The 22,000-nt window shown below is 29.4% G+C and overlaps 1 protein-coding gene across 1 annotated transcript; it reads left to right on the top strand.

Moving 5' to 3' along the window:
- The first annotated feature begins 6,984 nt into the window (after positions 1-6,984).
- LOC111630962 (zinc finger and BTB domain-containing protein 37-like) lies at positions 6,985-8,637 on the top strand. The gene has a single exon (XM_023375129.1). The coding sequence runs from the start codon at positions 7,103-7,105 to the stop codon at positions 8,549-8,551; it is 1,449 nt and encodes a 482-aa protein (XP_023230897.1). The 5' UTR covers positions 6,985-7,102; the 3' UTR covers positions 8,552-8,637.
- The last annotated feature ends 13,363 nt before the right edge of the window (positions 8,638-22,000 follow it).

Genomic DNA, 22,000 nt, shown 5'->3' with positions numbered 1-22,000 from the left:
CGAGCGCCATTCGATGGCAAGCTTCACGACGAAAACAAGCTTAAGCAGTGGCGTAGTCGAACGGTGCACGCTCAGTAAGTAATTCTACAATTTTTTGTTTATAGCATAGTTTATATGGATTATTCCCAAAAAATTATACGTATTTTGGAAATGTTGAGTAGAATTAGTCTAGAATCGATTAATTTTATGGAAGAAACCTTTCAAACGGCCGTAGTCCGTAAACTGCATACGTGCCGGGCTGTGATTGGCTGGACTCGTAGAAAATGGATTCATAAAAACCGGAACTACCATGTTATAGAGTAGTCGACTGTATTAATTAATGAATAAACAACGCATCAAAAAGTACTTTCGATTTTTCTCTATCTTCATATACAGGAAATACAGGTTCATAATTTTAGTATGTTGGTCAATTGTATGCAACATGTCTGTATAAAGCTATTTCGCTTTATATAATATACAGTAAATATCATAAAATATAATATTTTTTTTTCGTACGAAATTTATAAGTTAGAAAGTCATAATTGACTTTTGTATAATAAAGTTATTTATGTATAATAAAAAAATTGTATAATAAAGAGGTTCTATTTATGAAAATTATTTAGGAAGAGGCTACTGTAAATAATGATGATGACAATGAAAAAATTTTGTGATTTATTAAAAATAAACTAAAATATCTTATATACTGTACAATAAAATAATTTGTACATAAAATATTTTAATTTAGTTTTATTTTGTATGAAGATTATTTTTTATTTAGAATTTAATATTGTAATAAACAAAACATGTATTTACCATAAAAATCCCCATGTACAGTAAAACCTGTCAAAAACGGTACCTGAATAAAACAGAAAAAATTCTTCGGAACAACGATTTTGTGTGTTAGAAAAACGTTTAAAATGGAAACCTGTCGAACTGGAAAAATATTCAGTGCCGTGCGATTCCGATTTACACAGATTTAACTGTATTAGCTTTTTTATAGTATATATATTTATACTAAACTGAGTATCGTCGAATTATTTAAACATTTTCAGCAGCATGTTTTTAGGAGTTTATTATAAAGTCTTTTTATTTATTAGAATTATTCTTTTATTAATTATTTAGTCAACATTATTAACTGAAAATTTATTAATGATAAATAAACGTTATAAAAAATTAAAATTAAATTATCAACTTCTGTAAAAAAGAAATAAAGACCATAAATCCGAGTTTTTCAAATTCAAAGAAATTTTTCTTTGAACTTGGCTAACTTTTCCATAGTTCAAACTCTGCATCGATATGAAGAAAATTCCTAGCTTTATACTTCAAAACACATCATCCAAAAATGTGAAAATACCTCTTTGTTATTAAGTGTCAAAAATTAAGCGTTTTTTTATTATATCTTATCTGAGAGTGAATTATATTTTCCAAAAAATAATTTATGCACAAGTCAAGGTTCTACTGAGCATTCTGACGCCAAAATCATCAAAATCTAACGTGGAATTTTTTTTAAACTCGGGAAAAGAAAATGCAAACGTTAATTACCCCAGTAGCCGGGGCTTCGCCCAGGCAATACGGTACATAAATTAAAGTTTTATAAATGTAAATGTATAATTTCGATTCGAAACATTGTTGGCATATTCTTAATTAAACATTGAAAAAAAACGTAATCATCCTTTAACTAGTTTTTATATTTATAATTTCTGAAAGTTGACAAAATTTTGAAAACAGAATCCGAAAAAACATGCATGAAAAATAAGCAAAAGAAAAAGTAGCGCACACAGAAGGCATTAAGTATAAAAATTCTTAACTGTTCTGAGAGATTTATTGTAATTCTTTTGTTTCTCCCTCGAGTAGCTGGCAGCGTCCAACATTTCTTAAAAAACTACTTATAAACTATGTTAAAATATAAAATAAGATGATATTGTTTTGTTCTCTCTCTCCGCTCCCCCTGTTCAATTTCCTCTTTTCTCTCCCTTCTCCTCGTTCCCCTTTCTCTCTCTCTCCACAAAGTTTATAATATTTTTCAAGAATTAAATTTTGTACAGTAATTTACTATTAAAGCTTCTGCTGATTTTTCAAAAATTATACAGGATTATTTTTTTAATACTTTAATTGTGTTGTAAACTGTTGAAATGTTTTACAGCTCCTTTTATCAACGTTACCAGCGCAATAATTTCAAGTGTCATACAACACGAAGAGAGTTAATAAAATCCATTTTTAAAACGAAATATGATTAGTATCTATGGCGTAGTTAATCTACTGTAATTTATTTCACACATTATATAAAAAAATTAAATAGTTAAACGATGAAACACTCAAATTCTTTAGTTTTTAGTAATTTACAAACATGCTTCAATTATCATGTGATAGATAGATTTTAAAGATGTCTTTCGATATTTCACAAAATGATGTCGAAAGAAAATTAATTTCGAAATACTTTTTACTTACGTGAAAGTTTCCGTAAAAATAATTTTATTTTATGCATTTTCTTCCGGTAATTAATTTTTGAATCGATATTCTAAGTCTTATTGATGAGTTCGACTAAAAAGTTTGATAGAAATCGAATTTTTAATCGTCAATAGTCGAAAATAAAAAAATAATTACTTATATTATCGATAAAAAAATTAACATTTTTCCGTATTTATTCTGCTTCGAGTTCAGTCTTCTTTTGTCTTAGTTTGAAAATTCTTTTAGTAGTATTTATTCAATGTCTGGAAAATAAAGTAAGGTGCCCATAATGGCCCAATAAGTGTGGATAATTGTTTTGATTAACTCTAATCCCCCCAAGAAATAACTAAGCTTTCAACTAGACTCTAGAATCTAGAGTCTAGTTGAAAGCTTAGTCATTTCTTGGGGGAGGGGATAAATGGTAGGCCGCAATGGGATCCCCTACCTTATATTTTAAATTATTCGACTGTCAAAATTCCATCGCCAAATCATTTATCATTTAGTGAATGAAATGAAATATCACAAGCAACAATTTATTTTTTACACTCGAAAGTTGCACATAAAAATAGTTTATATTTACATAAATATATATTTAATTTAGATATTAACCGTATACGTTTTGAAAACTAATGAATAATAAATAAAATTTTTATCTATTATAATTAATAATAAGATATAATTAATTTACCAAATCACAAAATACTTAATGAATTATTGCAGAATTTTCAATGTCATCTTTTTATTGCTTATTTTACAATACAAAATACTTATAAATCAGACAAATAGGATTCGTTCAAAATATTATTGATTTATAAATTTTACAATCAGAATATATCAAGTAATATTTTGAAATAAATATATATCCAGAAATTAATCTTTAACGCATAATGAATAACTTTATAAATGCAAACGTTATTTAGCATTATAACTTAATGCTATTTAATCAATATATATTTATATAATACTGTATTTATTTAGATACCTTAAATTATACGTATGTTGCTAAAGTCCTGAGGGCCTGAAATTAGAAAATTTTTTCTCGTGAGACACAACTGAACCTCTGTTTGCCAGTATTTAAATTTACTCAACATAGAAGACCGTACCATTGGTAACATCATGCCCATCATTAGTCGAGGAGATTACCCTACATAGCACTAGTAGTTGATGGCGGGTTTGTGCCTCACGTGAAGTTTTCAAAGTTCTCTTCGTGGGTCTTACAGTTTCTCATAGAAAACCCTTCCGTAAAGCACAATCTCTTGGCAGATCGCCCAAGTTTTACGTTGCCTTATTTCGTCAATCCAATCTTATCCAATTTACAATCATAACAAAGACATTTCGAGATATTTGTGAAAAAATCAGGAGAACCCGAATCCTTTACAACAATGTTAGTAATAGTAATGTACCCATTTCAGGTAAAGGTACTGTGAGAAGTTATATTAATATTTTATTCAAACAGATATAATAATAATATTTATTGTTGACATTGCCTTAATTTGTTGAAATCCTCTTCCACATTTGTTGTTTTTATTGCTTCGAACTCCTAAAATCCTTTCGAACACACTATAAATATTTCATAGGAGAAATTTTTAAAATTAAGTAATAAAATCTACACAAAATGATACAAGAAGTGATACAAGATCAAAAAATGTAGACATTTTTTTGGATTTTTCCTTAATGAGATGTTAAGTGATGAAAGTTTTGCCAACAAAACAAACTGTTTAACAACAATCAATATGCTGTTAAAGTTTTTCCCTATTTTAAAACAATGAAAGATCCATCTGGAAAATTTTTCTTTTCCATTTCTTACACTTCAACAACTCGTTTCTGACATTAAAAAATTTGTATAATAATATGTTTATTATGTATTATGTATAATATATTATTAAATATAGTTATTGTGACATCCTCACAATGCCAGGCAGCAATTTTTAATCATATTCTTAATTTATTCAATTTAAAATATATGCTCTCCACCTCAAATTAGTTGCGGCTTGCTCCTGTACATCATACTTTTCCTGATAACAATGAAGTCGTGCCGGTCATCTATGTAACTCCATTCGAGGGAAAATTTTGAATTGAATTCACGTGACTTTTGATCTAGTCCGGAAATCACTCAATCGGGCCTCCTGCCCCTAAGCTTTCTAAATCTATAGGTTTACAATTTTTGAAAATTGCAGCCCAATAATATAATAATTAATAATTGTACCTTAATGGAAAATTTCAAATGAGAAAATTCTTATGTTTTATACTACTATTTTTACTTTCCCGGCTCTGTTATATATAACAGAGGGGAAAGTATGGCGATCAGTCAAAAAAATGACCCCCCCTAAGATTTTTCACGTTTTTGAACTCGGGGACCTTGAAACGTTCGGAAATTAAAAAACGATTAAGGGTTTTTCTGTACGTATGGATGTTAGAGAGTATGTGTATGTGTGTAAGAGAGCACAATTTAGACCACCCTGTTTGAAGCTTAATAACTCCTGTGCTTTTTGTCGAAAAATTTCTGAAATTTTGCAGGGAGGTTTTTATATTATATTTTTATTTTAGGCCTATATTAGGGGGTTTGATGTTTTTAAATTTTGGTAGTTAGAGGTCAACGGAATGAGGGAGATAAAGTGGGGTCGTGTGTTCTATCTCGAGTAGTATCTAAATTAATGACAATTTTCATCGTTATTAGCATTTACAATTTTTTTATAAAATCCATCCTTACCCTCAAAATTAAGCTTTTGCCATTTTATAATAATTGAAAATATAAAAAGTGTTTAGATAAGTCATCATAACAGATGGCGCCATCAAATATTGCCAGAAAAGTTAAGCAACTTGTTGCTGGATTTTATTTCTACATTAAGTCACTTTTAATGTAATTGCACTAAACATTAAAAGCACATATACGCAGCGAATATTTAATTAATAAAGTATCTTAAGTTTATTTTTACATCAAAGAGCTTGAGAAAAATTATAAAATTATTTATAAAAGTTTTATTGATTATGATTTGGTTTAACGGAATTTGTCAAGGGGATACATCTCATATTTTTCTACGGAAACTGGCCACTATTTACATGTTAGGCACGTGAAGAAACCCGGAAAAATTCACGTGACCATCAGGCGCGATTCCGAAAACTAGCTGCCTGTATTTGGTAGCTTTATCTACTCAACACTGGTGAGTGTTTAATTAATTCTGCTGATTATAATTAATTTCATTAGGTTTTTAACTTAGAAAAGTTATAACATTACGGCATTACGAATATCCGTTTTCTAAATGTCCATCACAGATCCACAATGAAAAGGCCCGACATATTCGTCCATCTATGAAAAATCTATTCTTAGCAGGGCCGTCCACTGGGTAGCGGGCAAACTTTTGGGGCCTTATAGCAAATTAAATTATTATATTAAAAGTAAATGAAAACAATTTACTGTATCCCTTCCTCGACATATTCCTATACATTGTATAGGGCCCCCTCTGACCTACCCCTCAGAGCGCTAGGATGGCCATCCAGTTAATGTTCTTGACATTAATTTTTTTAATTTTTAATATAATCTAGCACAATGTAAACGTTTACATAAAAATATTATATTGTAAATATATTAACTAAGATCAATTTTATTATATTGAAAACATAGAGAAGATTATTTTCGGCAGGTTTTTTTTTTTGGTCGAAATCTCCAACCAGTCGAAATTATCAAATATGATAAATTACTATTTAAAAATAAGTTAATGTTCTTAATTTTAATTGATAAAGGTTTTGTGTATTTTCCAGTGGGAATAGGTATTTGCCTTTGGTAATTCTTCGAGTAATTTCGAAATTTAATGACAAAATTAATTTAATCATTCCATGAAAATAATCTTCGTTTCTCCAATCCTTTTATATCTTCTTTGCTTACCCGAGGATATTTCAAATCAACTCTACCTTCAAACATACCTAATAAAAATCTCATTTCGTATCATTTTCATTCTTTTGATCCTATTAATTAAAAATTTCAAAAAATATTACAAAAAAAATTATTTTATTCATTTCTTTTAATAGTAATAATAATGATAATGATTTAATATTTATTTTTGCTTCTAAATTCGGTCGAATCTCTATACAGCGCTCCCCTATTTAGCACCACACTCGATTTAGCACCAATGTCAGAAGCAAAACTTTTCAAATCGAATTTAAAAAAAAATACTGGCGTTAAACCAAAGTTTGACTTTATTCCTTTCCATTTTTTGTAGTATTTTAACATTTCCTTTTCATAATTTAACAATTTTATTTTAATACTAATACTCCTTTATTTATTTACTAGCAGACCCCGCCACGCCTTGTTGTGGCTCAAAATGTATCTATTATAAATGTATAACACTTCCCCCGTGGGGGAAAATTTTTCGAAAAATTTTTTCTTAGTGTACATTCTCTTGACGTACCCTATTAAAACGCAATCAAAAGCGCAAAAACCCGCATCTAAAATAGTATAATAGAAGCCAAGTTTTTCACAGTAAGCCTTAATCCTGTCNGACAATATACGTGTATATCTGGCCTCAGCGTTCTTTATTCCTTCCTGCACAAAACGTGGGCTCTCAATGGCAGCCGTCAACTGTGATCATTCGGGTCGAATATTTGCACAATAAGGTAACTAATTTGTGTCACCAAAGTGGCGTTCTACTCATCTGTGTGCGTAACGAACAAAAAGTAAATGGGAACCCAACAATTTTGTTTAAAATGGAACAATCACCAAACAAATATGTTGACTGTTTTTGACCAGTTGCTGTCAAGTGAAGCCCTGGTAGATGTGACTTTAGCATGTGAAGGTCTTAGTTTAAAGGTTCACAAAATAGTTCTTTCTGCATGTAGTCCTTTCTTTCAGCGTCTATTTTTGGAAAACCTTTGCAAGCATCCAATTGTTATTATGAAAGACATGAAATATACAGACTTAAAAGCCATAGTGGACTTCATGTATCGTGGTGAAGTCAATGTGTCACAAGATCAGATATCAGCACTTCTTAAAACAGCTGAGACGCTAAAAGTCAAAGGTCTAGCAGACGTTACAGGTGATAATAGGCATGGTGGACCAGGAGAACTTGTACAACAAGAAATTATTCAACAACATTTAGTAAATACGCCTCAATCTCTTCCTGTTTCTGCAGCACAAACACAACATAGTGCAGAATCACCCCCATTAAGTAGGAGAAAAAGGGGTAGGCCAAGGAGATCTTCAAGTGGTTCAAATCGTAGTGATAGTGAAGACCAGATGCCATCTAAAATCAAAGAACCACACTCTCCTGAAGTCATTGAGGAGGTGACGTCCAAAGTTAAATCAACCAATGATGTACGTCAAAGACTTGCACCATCCGGCCACCCACAATCTCAGGTTTTCTCCCTTCATTCTGTACATCATGGAGTTCCTCCCTTGAAGTTTTACGGAGCCCTTCCATCTCAACAAGATTATCATATGAGTGTAGAAGAACCTTCTGGTGATGAAGGGAATTATGATGTTGAACCAACAAAGTTAATGGAACAAACCATGACAACAGAAAAGGTATCAATATTCACAGATGGTCCTTCTCAAGGTCCAACATTACCTCCAGCATCCACTCAGTTAGCCATTCCAACAACAGTTGGGTTAGCGGATACCCAACCGCTACACACAGGCCCAGGCCCCTGTGATAGCCAAGCTTTGGGACCATGTTCCATACCTTCTGAACCTTCCACTTCAAGTTGTGTTTCTCGAGATAATAATCAAGATATCAAGCCTGGTGCCTTGGTGTCATTTGAAGAACCACCAATATCTCCTATGGCTGGTCTATCGCATCAAGATAGTTGTAATTCTATGATGACATACATGGATACTTCAGGAGTGCCTGGTCCAAGTAGCTATCTGTTAGATAAACAGCCATCTCAACCACCTCAACAACAGCAACCACAAGGTTTGCAATTTCGTTGCGAGGTTGCCCCCGACCCACTGGCGTGCCCTTTATGTGGAAAGACTTTTCATAATAGAAGTAACCTTCTACGTCATTGGAAATCTCACGATCCCAACCCTCAGATGTTTCGATGTGAAGTTTGTCGCAAAGAATATAGTAGGAAAGATAATCTTAAACAACACATCAAATTAAGTCACGCTCGATTGCAAAATAACGTTTGATTGTCTTCTATAAATTTTAATGTAATGTTTGGAAGAAATAAAAAGAAAGAAAATGTTCTTTTATCAAAAAAAAAAGTAAAAGAATCTCAGCTAAATTTTATTTCTTTTAAAAAAAGTATATAATTTTAAAACATTTTATTGTTCATAAAGCGCATAAACAGGGTGGTCGAAAAGTCAGTTAACGCCAATTTTAAGTGTAAATTCTATTTAAATATTTATAGAGCTTATAAAAATTATTCAAAACGAAACCCTTCTTGTGTTCAGTATACAGTACAAATGTCACAACTTTGACGCAAATTTGCATAAAACTTTCGGTTAATTGACTTTTGGTCCAACCTTTATTAAATTTATTTAATACTGATCAATTTTTTACTCATAAAATAAAAAGTAGACCAAAATTTTTCAAATTGTAATGTAAAATAATAAAAATAAAATATATCGTATATTTATTAAAGAAATAATAATAATAATATACAAATTTTAAGAATAACCTCATTAATTAACATTTAACAATAACTGAAAATGTTGTTGTTAATTTTTAAAAAATTCAAATTGTAAATTTTCTCATGCGAGGCACTTTCGAGTTTAAAAATAATTTAAAAATAAATANAATGTAAATAACGCCGGCCATGAATTTTATTTTTACTTAAAATGTATTATTGTGAATGTGGCAAAAACACCAGAGGACGCTCTACCTATTTTTACATTTTCTTGCGGAGGTAGTAGCCTCAAAGGAAAGGTCGTCTCCGTAATTTTGTGAACTTTTTTAAAGGATTGCTGATGGTGAAAAACGGCGAAAAGGAAGGACAGACACAAAGTTTTTAACTTTGTTTAAAAGTCGTATTTATATTTTAAGTATTAATATCAATAGAATCAATAAATTTACATTCAACAGTTGGGAGGCACTATAAATGAGCTGGAAACTTACAAAAACTCGAGGATAGTTTACAAAAAAGCTCTTAATATTTATAACTTACTGAAGAATGATAAAGACAAACTAAAGAAGAACAGGCTGAAGTATAAAAAAATACTTTATGAAAATCAACAGTTAGGGGTCCAAAAAATTACGTTGAAGTCACAAAAATAAACCTCGTGATGCGATTCGAGGAACACAAGTACATTGTAGAAAAAGGCCATAGTAATACAATTTTAGCTGCAATGTTACAGATGGAAAGTTCTGTTATAAAGTGGGATGAAGCGAACATTATTAAAAAGGTACATTCTCCAACCATCGCTATGAATATGGAAAAATAGAGATATACAAGAGCAAGATGAAAGACCAATGCCTAAACGGGAGGGATGCAAACGCATTTCCTTCAGCTTGGAAATACATCATTGAAAAAAAAAAATTAGGAGATAAAATCTGAATTATGTGTCTCCCTATAATCATATTTGGCTTTTGTTATATTTTATATTTTTCTCAATCACATTTTTATTTGTATTTTGTTAATCTTATATATTAAGTTTATTTTTATTTATTGTTAACCTTATGTTTTTCATAATTTTTAATTCGTTAAAATTTGTATTTAGTATACTTTAAACGCTAAAATTTAAATGGAATGTTTTATTTGTGGAACATTTTTTCTGAAACGGATTTAAAAACCTATGGGATGGCCCATGGGAGCAGACTGAAAACGTTTGTTAATAAAAATCTCTCAATAAATGTACAGGTGTTGTAGTAAGTTTGTAATTTCTCTGCTGAATACTTCCGGACGGTAACACAAAATTTCCTGATTTAAGAAACACCAACACAAAGAATTTCTTCGTATCACTAAAGTCTAAAGCAATAAAAAAAATGTTGGAATTAGCAAATTAAATTAATGTTTGTATAATACAACGTAATGTTTACTTTAATATTTGTAATTGCCCTGCCCAAGGGCAACGAGGGTATTATCCTTTTTGATAATAAAATTATCATTATTATATAACACAAATTAAATACCATTTAAATAAATTTAATAATTAATCAAATACAAGGCGATTTAAAAATCACAGAAATTTTTAAAAATTAATAACTCACAAACTATTTACAGTAAGATGATGCGGTTTTCACAGAAATTCTTAGAAAGAAGCGGGATTTTTTTGTGTAATAAAAATTTTAGTACCAAAATAGTTACATTTCTTGCCATAGATGGCGCTTGATAAGTTTAAATAATTTGTGTAGTTGTTACTAAAGCTTACACTAAGAACATTTTTATTTTTTAATTCTTATTTGAACAAATATACAGATGCTACAGCGCCATCTATGGAAAGAAATGCAACTATTTTGATACTAAAATTTTTATTTCACCTAAAAAATTCCCGCTTCTTTCTAAGAATTTCCGTGAAAACCGCATCATCTTACTGTAAATAGTTTGTGAGTTATTAATTTTTTAAAACTTTTGTGACTTTTGAATCGCCTTGTACTGTACTTGTAAAAGGATTTTATCATTTTTACGAAATATTCTTCTTTCTTTTTTTCAATTTCATATTAATAATTAATTATTAAATATGATTACTGTATATTTATAATTTTATATTAAAATGTGAAAAAGTAAATTTATAAAAAGCAAATTATATTTCGTTAAAATCAGTTTTTTAGTTTATTTTTTAAATTTACAATTATATTTTAATACTATATTTAATAGAACATTTTAAGTTTTAACGAATATTTTATATTACGTAAAATAATTTTTATTTAAATTAATTTTAAACGACAATAATTATTCTGAATATAAATTTAAAATATTTGCAGTATTTCTTTAAATATGCAATAGTCCAGATTTGGCTGCGCCCTAAGTCTGATCATAAATTTTTCAGTGGCGTCGAACATGGCCATAGGAAATTCTTCATTCAGAAAGATAAAGCTTCTCACATACAAATGTGGTCAGACCTGCTCATAGATTGACTATAACATATATACGAGGAAGCATTTCAAAGAAGCAAAGACTTGCAAAGTCATGCTCAAAGTCATGCAGTAGTACTACATCAATTTGCATATATGCATAGATATGAAAATTTTGATTGTAATATTGAAAACATGCAGACAATGTAGGAAGAAGAGATAACAGTGAAAACCTGAACAACAGCTTCAAACAGTGGTACCACAGAACATATCGATGTGCGTGGACCCACAGGAGGAATGGACTAAGAATGTAGACATACTAAGGAAGCATTAAAATATATATATACTAAATAGGAGAAACATCAGGAAGATTACGGAAAAATAAGGAAATCTGTCGGTAGAACGATGATGTACTGTACAAGAGGCTTTGCAAGCAAATAAATCAGCAAAGAGTTAGAAACAAGAGAAGAAACAAGGTTAGTTGTTAACCTTCAGGAATACATGGAGAAATAAAAAGAAGCAAAGAAAACAGTTGCTCAAACTAAAAACTAAAGCTTATGAAGAAATGTATACAGAAATTAAGGACGGACAGAAGATATATATCCTGGCGAAGTTCCGAATCACATCTAGTAAAGACATCACAAAGGTGAAGCAAATAAAAAAAGAGGAGTAGAGAAATATTAAAAACAAAAGAAGAAATGTAGTGTAGATGAAAAGAACATTTCTTCAAACAGGGATATCTGGCTTGGAATATTTCTCGCCGGGAAGTGAACCATGGAAAAGAATGAAAAGACAGTCGGACCGAATGGAATCCCAGTGTAACATGGAAAGCCTTGGGAAAAGAACGGTTAATGGAAAAATTACATCTGGAGAAGCATAGTCACGTGCAGAAGTAGGAGGACTGCAGCTTATGAGTGTGATATGACAAAGCTCTTATCATACACACTGAAGATAGGTAGAAAGATTTCTAGAGAAAAGACTTAGCTAAGAAGTAACTGTAGAAGAAGGATTGTTTGGTTTCATGCCAAGGAAATCAGCTACTGATACAATTTTAGTCTATGACAAACAACAGAGAAATTCGAAAACGCGGCTGGAATTATATCTGACTTTCATAGATATAGAGAAGATATATGTGATTCAGGAAGATTGAGGCGCCAGAATACATGTCCAAATACATGTAATTTTGGGCCTCAACTACTATCGATAATGTATCCAATGCCAACGGAAGGTTACTGTTACATGTTCGAATATCAAATGGCATGTAAGCGCCTAAGAGACTAACATCCAATGAATTCACACGTGATGTGAGTTCGAATATGCAACGTCCGTTGCTATTGGATACGGAATTTTCGGCATTATCGAAAGTAGTTAAGACTCGGGTCCGTAGTACATTATGGTATAAACAAAAGTGTACCAGAGACATATGTAAAGTTGATTCTACTAATGTAAAATGATATGTCCTCTAGAGTGAAGAGCTGTGTTGAAGAAACAGATTGGCATTGAAGTGAAGATACGATTTGGCTTTAAGTTCCTTTTTCTTTTTTTAACACTGTGACGAATGTAGCAATAGAGAAGGAGAGAGGAGGAACATTTTAAGGGGTACTATGCAGATGACATTGTTCTCTGTTCAGAGACCGGAAATAGAGCAGGTGAGAAACTGAAAAGTTGGAACGGAGCCCTAAAAGAAAAATATTTGAAAGTTAAAAAGAACAAGACAATATGTGTGCTGTAACATGAGATAAGGAAACAATTAGAATAAAACTCTATAAGCTAGAATAATAAAAAGTCAAGGAAGTGCGCAGTTTCAGATACCTTGGCTCGATAGCGGATGAGGTTGGAGATGTGAAGAAAGAAATGAGTTGCCAAATTCAAGCTGGATGAAAAACTGGAAGAAAATAGCTGAAATATTGTACGATAGAACGATACCAGTCAAGTTGAATGGAAAATCATACGAGACAGTGGTACGACCAGCCAAACCCTGTGGTACAGGCCTCAACAGTAATGAGGGCTAATATAAGAGTATAAATTACAGACACAGAGACGATTACAACGGATGTGTGGAGTAACGAAAGATGATCGAATCAGAAATGAGAACATTTGAGATACAGTTAAAGTAAATGATATTACCAATAAAATACAAGAAGAAAAGCTACGATGTTAATGTCGTGAAAAGGAATAAAAATTTTCTCGGATGATAAATTACGAATAAGATCAATAAAGAGGAAAGCAAAATAGAAGAAAGCCAAGAATAAGGCGGACATATAGGAAAAGGTTGAGTAAACTGAGGGATGACTGTAAATCAAATCGAATACAGTGAAGTGGTCGACAAATGGTCGACCGCAAATATATTAGGACGAGCTTCAGAAGAATTTATTTATTTGTTTATATAANCAATATATATTATCGGATATAAAAATCATAAAGTATTTTCTTTGATATGTTTTAATATTTATATAATTTTTTTATGAAATTTTTCCCACTTTTTAAAGCGTATGTATTGACAGTTACTGAACGTATATATCTACGAAATAATGTAAATAAAAAAAGTCTCAGACAAAGTAAACGTTTCAAAATATGTATTGTTTGTTCTTTGTCTGATATCACAGAATTCTATGACAAAATCTTCATCCCTGATCCGACATCATCTTCAACTGAATTTCAAAATAAAGAACTCTTCTTTCTGTTGATCTCAAGGATTTAAAAGAACAAACCTGTCTATAACAGCAAAATATTTGATGACAAATATATATATATATTACTTGAAAGAAAATATATTTTTCTTTATATTATCCCCACTGCAATAATTCTAAAATTCGATTATTTTCTTATATATAAAATACATTAATCGATAATTGTAAGTATAAATTAATAATTTAATGATGAATTTAATTATGGTACGTCCATTACATAAGTCAGTATTAGCATTTACAATTTTTTTATAAAATCCATCCTTACCCTCAAAATTAAGCTTATTACCATTTTATAACATTTAATTATATAAAAGTTTTTACATTTAACCGCATAGATTTTAAATTTTAATTAATATCTTAACAAAGTAAATGAAAAATAAAAGTTCTTAATTTTTAGTTTCCATANTTAAAAATAAATAAATTATCTTTATTATTATTAAAACTATTCATACTAAGAGGGAAAAAATAGTTCATAAACTGAATAATTAAAAGAATATATCTCATTTAGAAGCGTAAACAACCAAAATAAATATTAATGCAATTAAAATCTAATTTAAATTTTAATGTTTAACAAATATTTAAGATTTTCATTAGAATAGAAAATAATGCATCTTTGAATACTTTACTTAAATATTAAAAGGAAAGTTTGGTTTAAAAGTCAAAATGAAAGATATGAAAGATTTGAAAGATCTTTAAATTAACACAGCAATGACATACAACAGAATATGTAGAATATTTTACACAAATTCTTTGTCAAGTAACTTAATAAAGTATATATGCGCTGAATAACTTATTAGATAAAACATTTGAAATAATAATATATTAAAATGAATATCTAGAGTTTATTTCATGACGTTAATCTAATCAAATTGTCTATTTTTATCTTTACAAGACAATACTAAAATATGATGTAGTTATTATAAATAAAGCCTATTGTTAAAAGTCCTTGTAACAGTATATTTATAACAATAAAATGCAATAGTACTATATAATTTGTACTATTATTCTCCTGTTTTTGTTATATTTTATTGTATTTAATTGTTATAAATGTATTATTGAATGCTTATAACAAGTAAAATCTTCATTAGATCCGATCTCACTCGAAAAACGACACATGAAACCCCTGTATCTCTCCATTCCCTCGACCTTAAACCACCAAAATTTAACAGCATTAATGCCTCTAATATACGAATTTCACCGCAAAATTTCGGATATTTTCGACAAAAGGCACAGAAGTTATTAAGATCCAGATTGGTTGAACAAAATCGTATCCTTACATACTAATATCCATACATCAGGAGGAAAAAAAAAACTTTTTTTACATTTGTTGTTTCAAGGTCCTCCTAGTCCAGAAATGTAAAAATTTGGGGAGTTATTTGCTGATCGATCTCTGTGTTTTTTCTCTGTTATATAAGCTATAACGAAAAAACAATATTTTTAGAGAATTAATAAGTCACTATTAGTATACACAATCATTTTAAAACTAATATAAATATATTTAAATTTATTTTAAATGAGAAAATACGAAATGTTTATTGACTTTTAACAGCGCATTTAAAATGAAAAGTGGATTCAACTAACGAGAAAAACATGGAAGCTAATTACAGAATGTAAATCGAATGCGATTGATATTGATAAATTTAGTGATTTAGTTTCCATTGTTCTTTCTCTAAAATATAAGTCTATACAGTTTCTCAACTAGTGAATCGCGAGCTCCAAAGGGTAGCAAACTCACTAGTATTCCTGGTTAATATCATGGTCTTCTAATATGTTAAAAGGCAAGTTGTTCACTAAAAGAGGTTGAAAGTGCTCTATGCTGACAGAATAATGAGAGGGTGGAGGTCATCCTATGACATGATAATTTCTCGAAAATATTCTACAGTCTGACAAAATAATAAACATTAGTGTCGTTTAAACAATTCAATAAATATTTATTTTTAACAAAGATTATTCGCTTTATTTATATTAATTATAAGTCCACTGTTAATTTCAAGAAAAGGGATTCAAATAAGCAGTTTGTGGACAGTTTATCCTCATATTCCTATACGTATTACTTTACAAGATTAATAATTGATTAAAATATTTAATCTCGGATTTAAAGAATACAAAATGTAGAGGAATTTGTGAAAAGAATTTTTATTTTCATTTATTAATTAAGAAATTAATTAAGACATTTCACTTAAAACTTTAATTAATTAATTAACTTGAAACAACTATACATACAGAAAAGAACATTTCTTCAAACAGGGATATCTGGCTTGGAATATTTCTCGCCGGGAAGTGAACCATGGAAAAGAATGAAAAGACAGTCGGACCGAATGGAATCCCAATGTAACATGGAAAGCCTTGGGAAAAGAACGGTTAATGGAAAAATTACATCTGGAGAAGCATAGTCACGTGCAGAAGTAGGAGGACTGCAGCTTATGAGTGTGATATGACAAAGCTCTTATCATACACACTGAAGATAGGTAGAAAGATTTCTAGAGAAAAGACTTAGCTAAGAAGTAACTGTAGAAGAAGGATTGTTTGGTTTCATGCCAAGGAAATCAGCTACTGATACAATTTTAGTCTATGACAAACAACAGAGAAATTCGAAAACGCGGCTGGAATTATATCTGACTTTCATAGATATAGAGAAGATATATGTGATTCAGGAAGATTGAGGCGCCAGAATACATGTCCAAATACATGTAATTTTGGGCCTCAACTACTATCGATAATGTATCCAATGCCAACGGAAGGTTACTGTTACATGTTCGAATATCAAATGGCATGTAAGCGCCTAAGAGACTAACATCCAATGAATTCACACGTGATGTGAGTTCGAATATGCAACGTCCGTTGCTATTGGATACGGAATTTTCGGCATTATCGAAAGTAGTTAAGACTCGGGTCCGTAGTACATTATGGTATAAACAAAAGTGTACCAGAGACATATGTAAAGTTGATTCTACTAATGTAAAATGATANAATAATAAAATATTTTATAAATATAAAATTCTTGTTATATATAAATAATAGAACTGCAATTTTCAAACTATAGACCTATACATTCTTAAAATTAATAATCTATGCGGTTTAATATAAAAAAATTATATAATCACTTAGCATTCAATCTAATCTCTTGTATTTATATAAGATGCTTTATGCTTTAATATGATTAATTGATTTCTGCTTCAAATTGACCAACTTACATAGATTATATTATAGTTTATAATGCATATGTCTAAATTATAATTTAATTTGCCACTTAAGTCTCTCCTTCGTTAATCTCGATTTTCATCTGGCTGGCCTCGACTTCTGGTCAAGCTTTCATATTTGGTCTCGATTAACTATATACGAACATCCGGTCTGTACCGGAAATAACGTGATTTTTTTCAAATTAAAAGATAAATAAAAATTGCAGACCGGCATTAAGATGATGTCACAATAAATAATTACCGGTGGCAGCTACCAACTTCTCAAAGTCTCATTAAGAACAAAAGTTTTATAAATTTAATTTTAAATATTTAATGTAATAATTCAACTTTAAAATAATATTTTTCTATTAAACAAGAGAATAATGTTTAATTCTCTTGTTATTTCCATTTCCTAGCAACAAACTATAATAATAAAACAAGGTAACGTGTTGCAGTTTAGACTTTCAGCGTGAGTAAATATATGTTACATACGTTTCACTTTCTCAATATTGACATTCTCAATCTACTATAAACACTTTTCATGTAGGTCCTGAATCTACTTCTACAACGTTCCTTTTTATTGTTTTCATTAACAATTAATCAAGCATAAGTTAAGCATAATCGAGTATGGAATTCTAAACTTAATCATTGAATTAAACTCGTGGTTGAATGTATTCACTAATAATTTTTTTAAATTTAATTAGCAAATTAAATTATAATTTAGATATATGCATTATAAACCATAATATAGTCTATTTAAGTTGGTTAATTTGAAGCAGAAATCAATTAATCATATTAAAGTATAAAGTATCTTATAAAAAATATAAGAGATTAGATTGAATGCTAAGTAATTATATAAAAGTTTTTACATTTAACCGCATAGATTTTAAATTTTAAGAAATATCTTAACAAAGTAAATGAAAAATAAAAGTTCTTAATTTTTAGTTTCCATAGAAACTGCTTAAAAATCAATGTATAAACACTTTTCACACAGGACCTGTATCTGCTTCTACATTTAAAACAGAATTTATGAAAATTCGACTCCCAAGCTTCATTTTTGCTCTCGAAAAAGCTTGTCGACAGACAAACGAACAGATGAATAGAAATAAATAGAACACGACGATACAAAAAAGTATCTTTTTATTGCTAAAAATTCTATTTTCTGCTTAGTCTGGGAAGATGAATTAAACTTTAGCTGAATATTGTAGACAGTAAAATGCTGACATAAAATATAAAAGTGACAATAATCAGCGAGCAATTCCTAAAAGATTTAGAACATTTTCGAAATCGATTGTTTTTATTGTTGAACATTTGAAAGAATATGAACAAATGCGTTATTTACGACTAGATTGGTTTATCTCTCCCCATTTTTATACATAGTTTTATTACTGTAACTTCAATCAAATATAGTTTAAAATTACTGTATAAAAACACAATTAAAAATAAAATTATCTTAATATTTTACAGTTAATAAATTTATTAAGTATAATTTAGAATAACCAATTAAATTTACTTTCTCAATACAAATTTTTATGTTAGAAGTAACATATTTAATATAATTTTGTTCGATATGAATATAATTTTTGTATTCATCTAGATAAATAAGAATCGTATTTTTACTAAACAAATACCACGTGGTATACATAAAGTCAATTTAGATAACGTTAACATCAGGAAAATCACATAGTAATACATTACTTAAAGCTAATGGCATTCGTGCAATGTGAGGATATTGTCTGATCAGTACATATAAATGCAGGACATTCGCATAGAAACATCGCTTATGCAAACAATAAATATCATAAAAAGCTTTTTAGTGACTAATTTATAAATATTNGTTAAAGAGATTTTGATTATTGGAATTTTTTCTAAATAATTTTAGATTTTTTTGTTTTAATAATTATATTTTTAACTATTATAAAATGGAAAAAAGCTTAATTTTCACGTTAGGGATAGGTTTTATAAAAAATTCTAAATGCTTATAACAAAATAAAATCGTCATTAAGTCCGACTCTACTGGACATGATCCCCTTTAACTCTCCAACCCTTCGACCTTAAATCACCAAAATTTAATAGTTTCAATTCCCCTAATACACAAACCTTCCTACAAAATTTTAGAAATTTTCGCAAAAAAGCACAGGAGTTATTAAGCTTGAAAGAAGGTGAACAAAATCGTGTTCCAAACACAGAAACACACTAACATTCATATATACAGAAAAAACCCCCTGAATTTTTTTGCGTTTCTCGACATTTCAAGGTGTCCTGAGCCCAAAAATGTAAAAATTTTTGAGGAATCATTTTTTGACCGATCGGCATACTTTCCCTCTGTTATATGTAACAAAGCCGGGNTATAAATTTATTTTAAAAAAAATTTAATATACAAAATTTATTTTTTTAAAATAGAAAACACAGAAATCATAAATGTATGCTTTTTTATTGGAATTTTTTGGGGAAACTGGCCTTTCTTAATCGCTCGAATTACATTAAAATGCGCGTGAGAAAATGTATTCCTTATATAACAAATATTTAACGAAGTTTCTATGGGTGAAACAGCACATAGGGATAAAATTCAAGGGATGCGGGCATGAGAAAGGATAAGAAACACTGGTATAGAGCATAAAACAGTTTCTTTGTGATTAAATATGTTATAAATATATTTTTATTATATTTTTCAGCGATAAACTATAGGGAAAGTTAAAATTTTTATATTAGTAATCTTTCCTGGAGCATCATTTCCAATGGTATTTTTTAATTATTTATCATTCATAATAATTTATAATGAAAAATTATACATTAATCATTTATTAAAATATTTTATTAATTATTCAGTTACGTAAAAATGACAAAACAATAAAATAGCTTAAATAATTTAATCTTATTCTTTTATATTGCTTTGGTTTATATATTAATTATTTTAAAGAGAAATTCCCTGAATAGACACCTCAATTTATATAAATTCAAGATTATAAAACAAACGGTAAATAAATGAAATTAATTTAATTGAATATACTAAAATCTCATAAATAATTTTAAATCTCAAAAGATGAATTCAATAAATTTCTATCAGTAATGAATGAAATGTTTACTTAATTGAACTTGTATAGCCTGATTCTCGTGAGGCATAGAACTTTAAATTACTCTTGAGTTCTTAATAGAAACTTCAGTTGAAAAATAACTTATATTAGAGTTTCAGTAAAGATTAAAGTATTTATTTACACTGTCTTGAACTCGATATCGATTTTTCCAATTTTCTCCAATGTCTACTGTTAAATATGCCATCAAACCGCCTATAGATTGCCTATGCAAATGCAAATGTACTACTTATCCTCATTAACTCTATTATGTACGATATAAAAGGAATTTATTCTGTATTAGCATACATTTTAATTACCATTAATTAAGTACNATTATGTAAATTCTTGCGCTTTACGTGGCACACAAACTGATATAATTAATTATAATAATTACTGATTATCATCAACCCATATATTACATAACTTTGTGAGAAATGTAACGACTATTCTCAATAATTAACGTATGAAAATCTATTAAATATACTTGTAGATATTTGCATATTGCAAAATCTACAAGCAAACATTAATAGTAAATCTATAAGGCCTATATATTTCGATATAGAAGCGTTAAATAATTGATAGTGTTTTTAACATTAACAATAAATTATAAAGTTATACATTATATATGACGATAAAATTATATATTTTAAAGAAATTGTAACAACTTTACGGTATACAATAAACTATAGAATACAATAAACTATAGAAGGGCTCATCAGGAGTTATGAAGAAAACAAAAATAAGCCTCCAAAAATATCAATAGAAGTAAAAATAAAATTCATGGCCGGCGTTATTTACATTTAATACATAAAAATATAAATACGACTTTTAAACAAAGTTAAAAACTTTGTGTCTGTCCTTCCTTTTCGCCGTTTTTCACCATCAGCAATCCTTTAAAAAAGTTCACAAAATTACGGAGACGACCTTTCCTTTGAGGCTACTACCTCCGCAAGAAAATGTAAAAATAGGTAGAGCGTCCTCTGGTGTTTTTGCCACATTCACAATAATACATTTTAAGTAAAAATAAAATTCATGGCCGGCGTTATTTACATTTAATACATAAAAATATAAATACGACTTTTAAACAAAGTTAAAAACTTTGTGTCTGTCCTTCCTTTTCGCCGTTTTTCACCATCAGCAATCCTTTAAAAAAGTTCACAAAATTACGGAGACGACCTTTCCTTTGAGGCTACTACCTCCGCAAGAAAATGTAAAAATAGGTAGAGCGTCCTCTGGTGTTTTTGCCACATTCACAATAATACATTTTAAGTAAAAATAAAATTCATGGCCGGCGTTATTTACATTTAATACATAAAAATATAAATACGACTTTTAAACAAAGTTAAAAACTTTGTGTCTGTCCTTCCTTTTCGCCGTTTTTCACCATCAGCAATCCTTTAAAAAAGTTCACAAAATTACGGAGACGACCTTTCCTTTGAGGCTACTACCTCCGCAAGAAAATGTAAAAATAGGTAGAGCGTCCTCTGGTGTTTTTGCCACATTCACAATAATACATTTTAAGTAAAAATAAAATTCATGGCCGGCGTTATTTACATTTAATACATAAAAATATAAATACGACTTTTAAACAAAGTTAAAAACTTTGTGTCTGTCCTTCCTTTTCGCCGTTTTTCACCATCAGCAATCCTTTAAAAAAGTTCACAAAATTACGGAGACGACCT

This window comes from Centruroides sculpturatus, unplaced genomic scaffold (genome assembly GCF_000671375.1).
Source record: "Centruroides sculpturatus isolate CEXI.00-Female unplaced genomic scaffold, Cexi_2.0 scaffold753, whole genome shotgun sequence".
Taxonomy (NCBI): Eukaryota; Metazoa; Arthropoda; class Arachnida; order Scorpiones; family Buthidae; genus Centruroides; species Centruroides sculpturatus.
The sequence above is the reverse complement of the archived record's forward strand: the minus strand, read 5'-3'. Positions and strand labels throughout refer to the sequence as shown.

Coding starts and splice junctions, on each gene's coding strand:
- LOC111630962 (XM_023375129.1), top strand. CDS start 7,103: ATGGGAACCCAACAATTTTGTTTAAAATGGAACAATCACCAAACAAAT.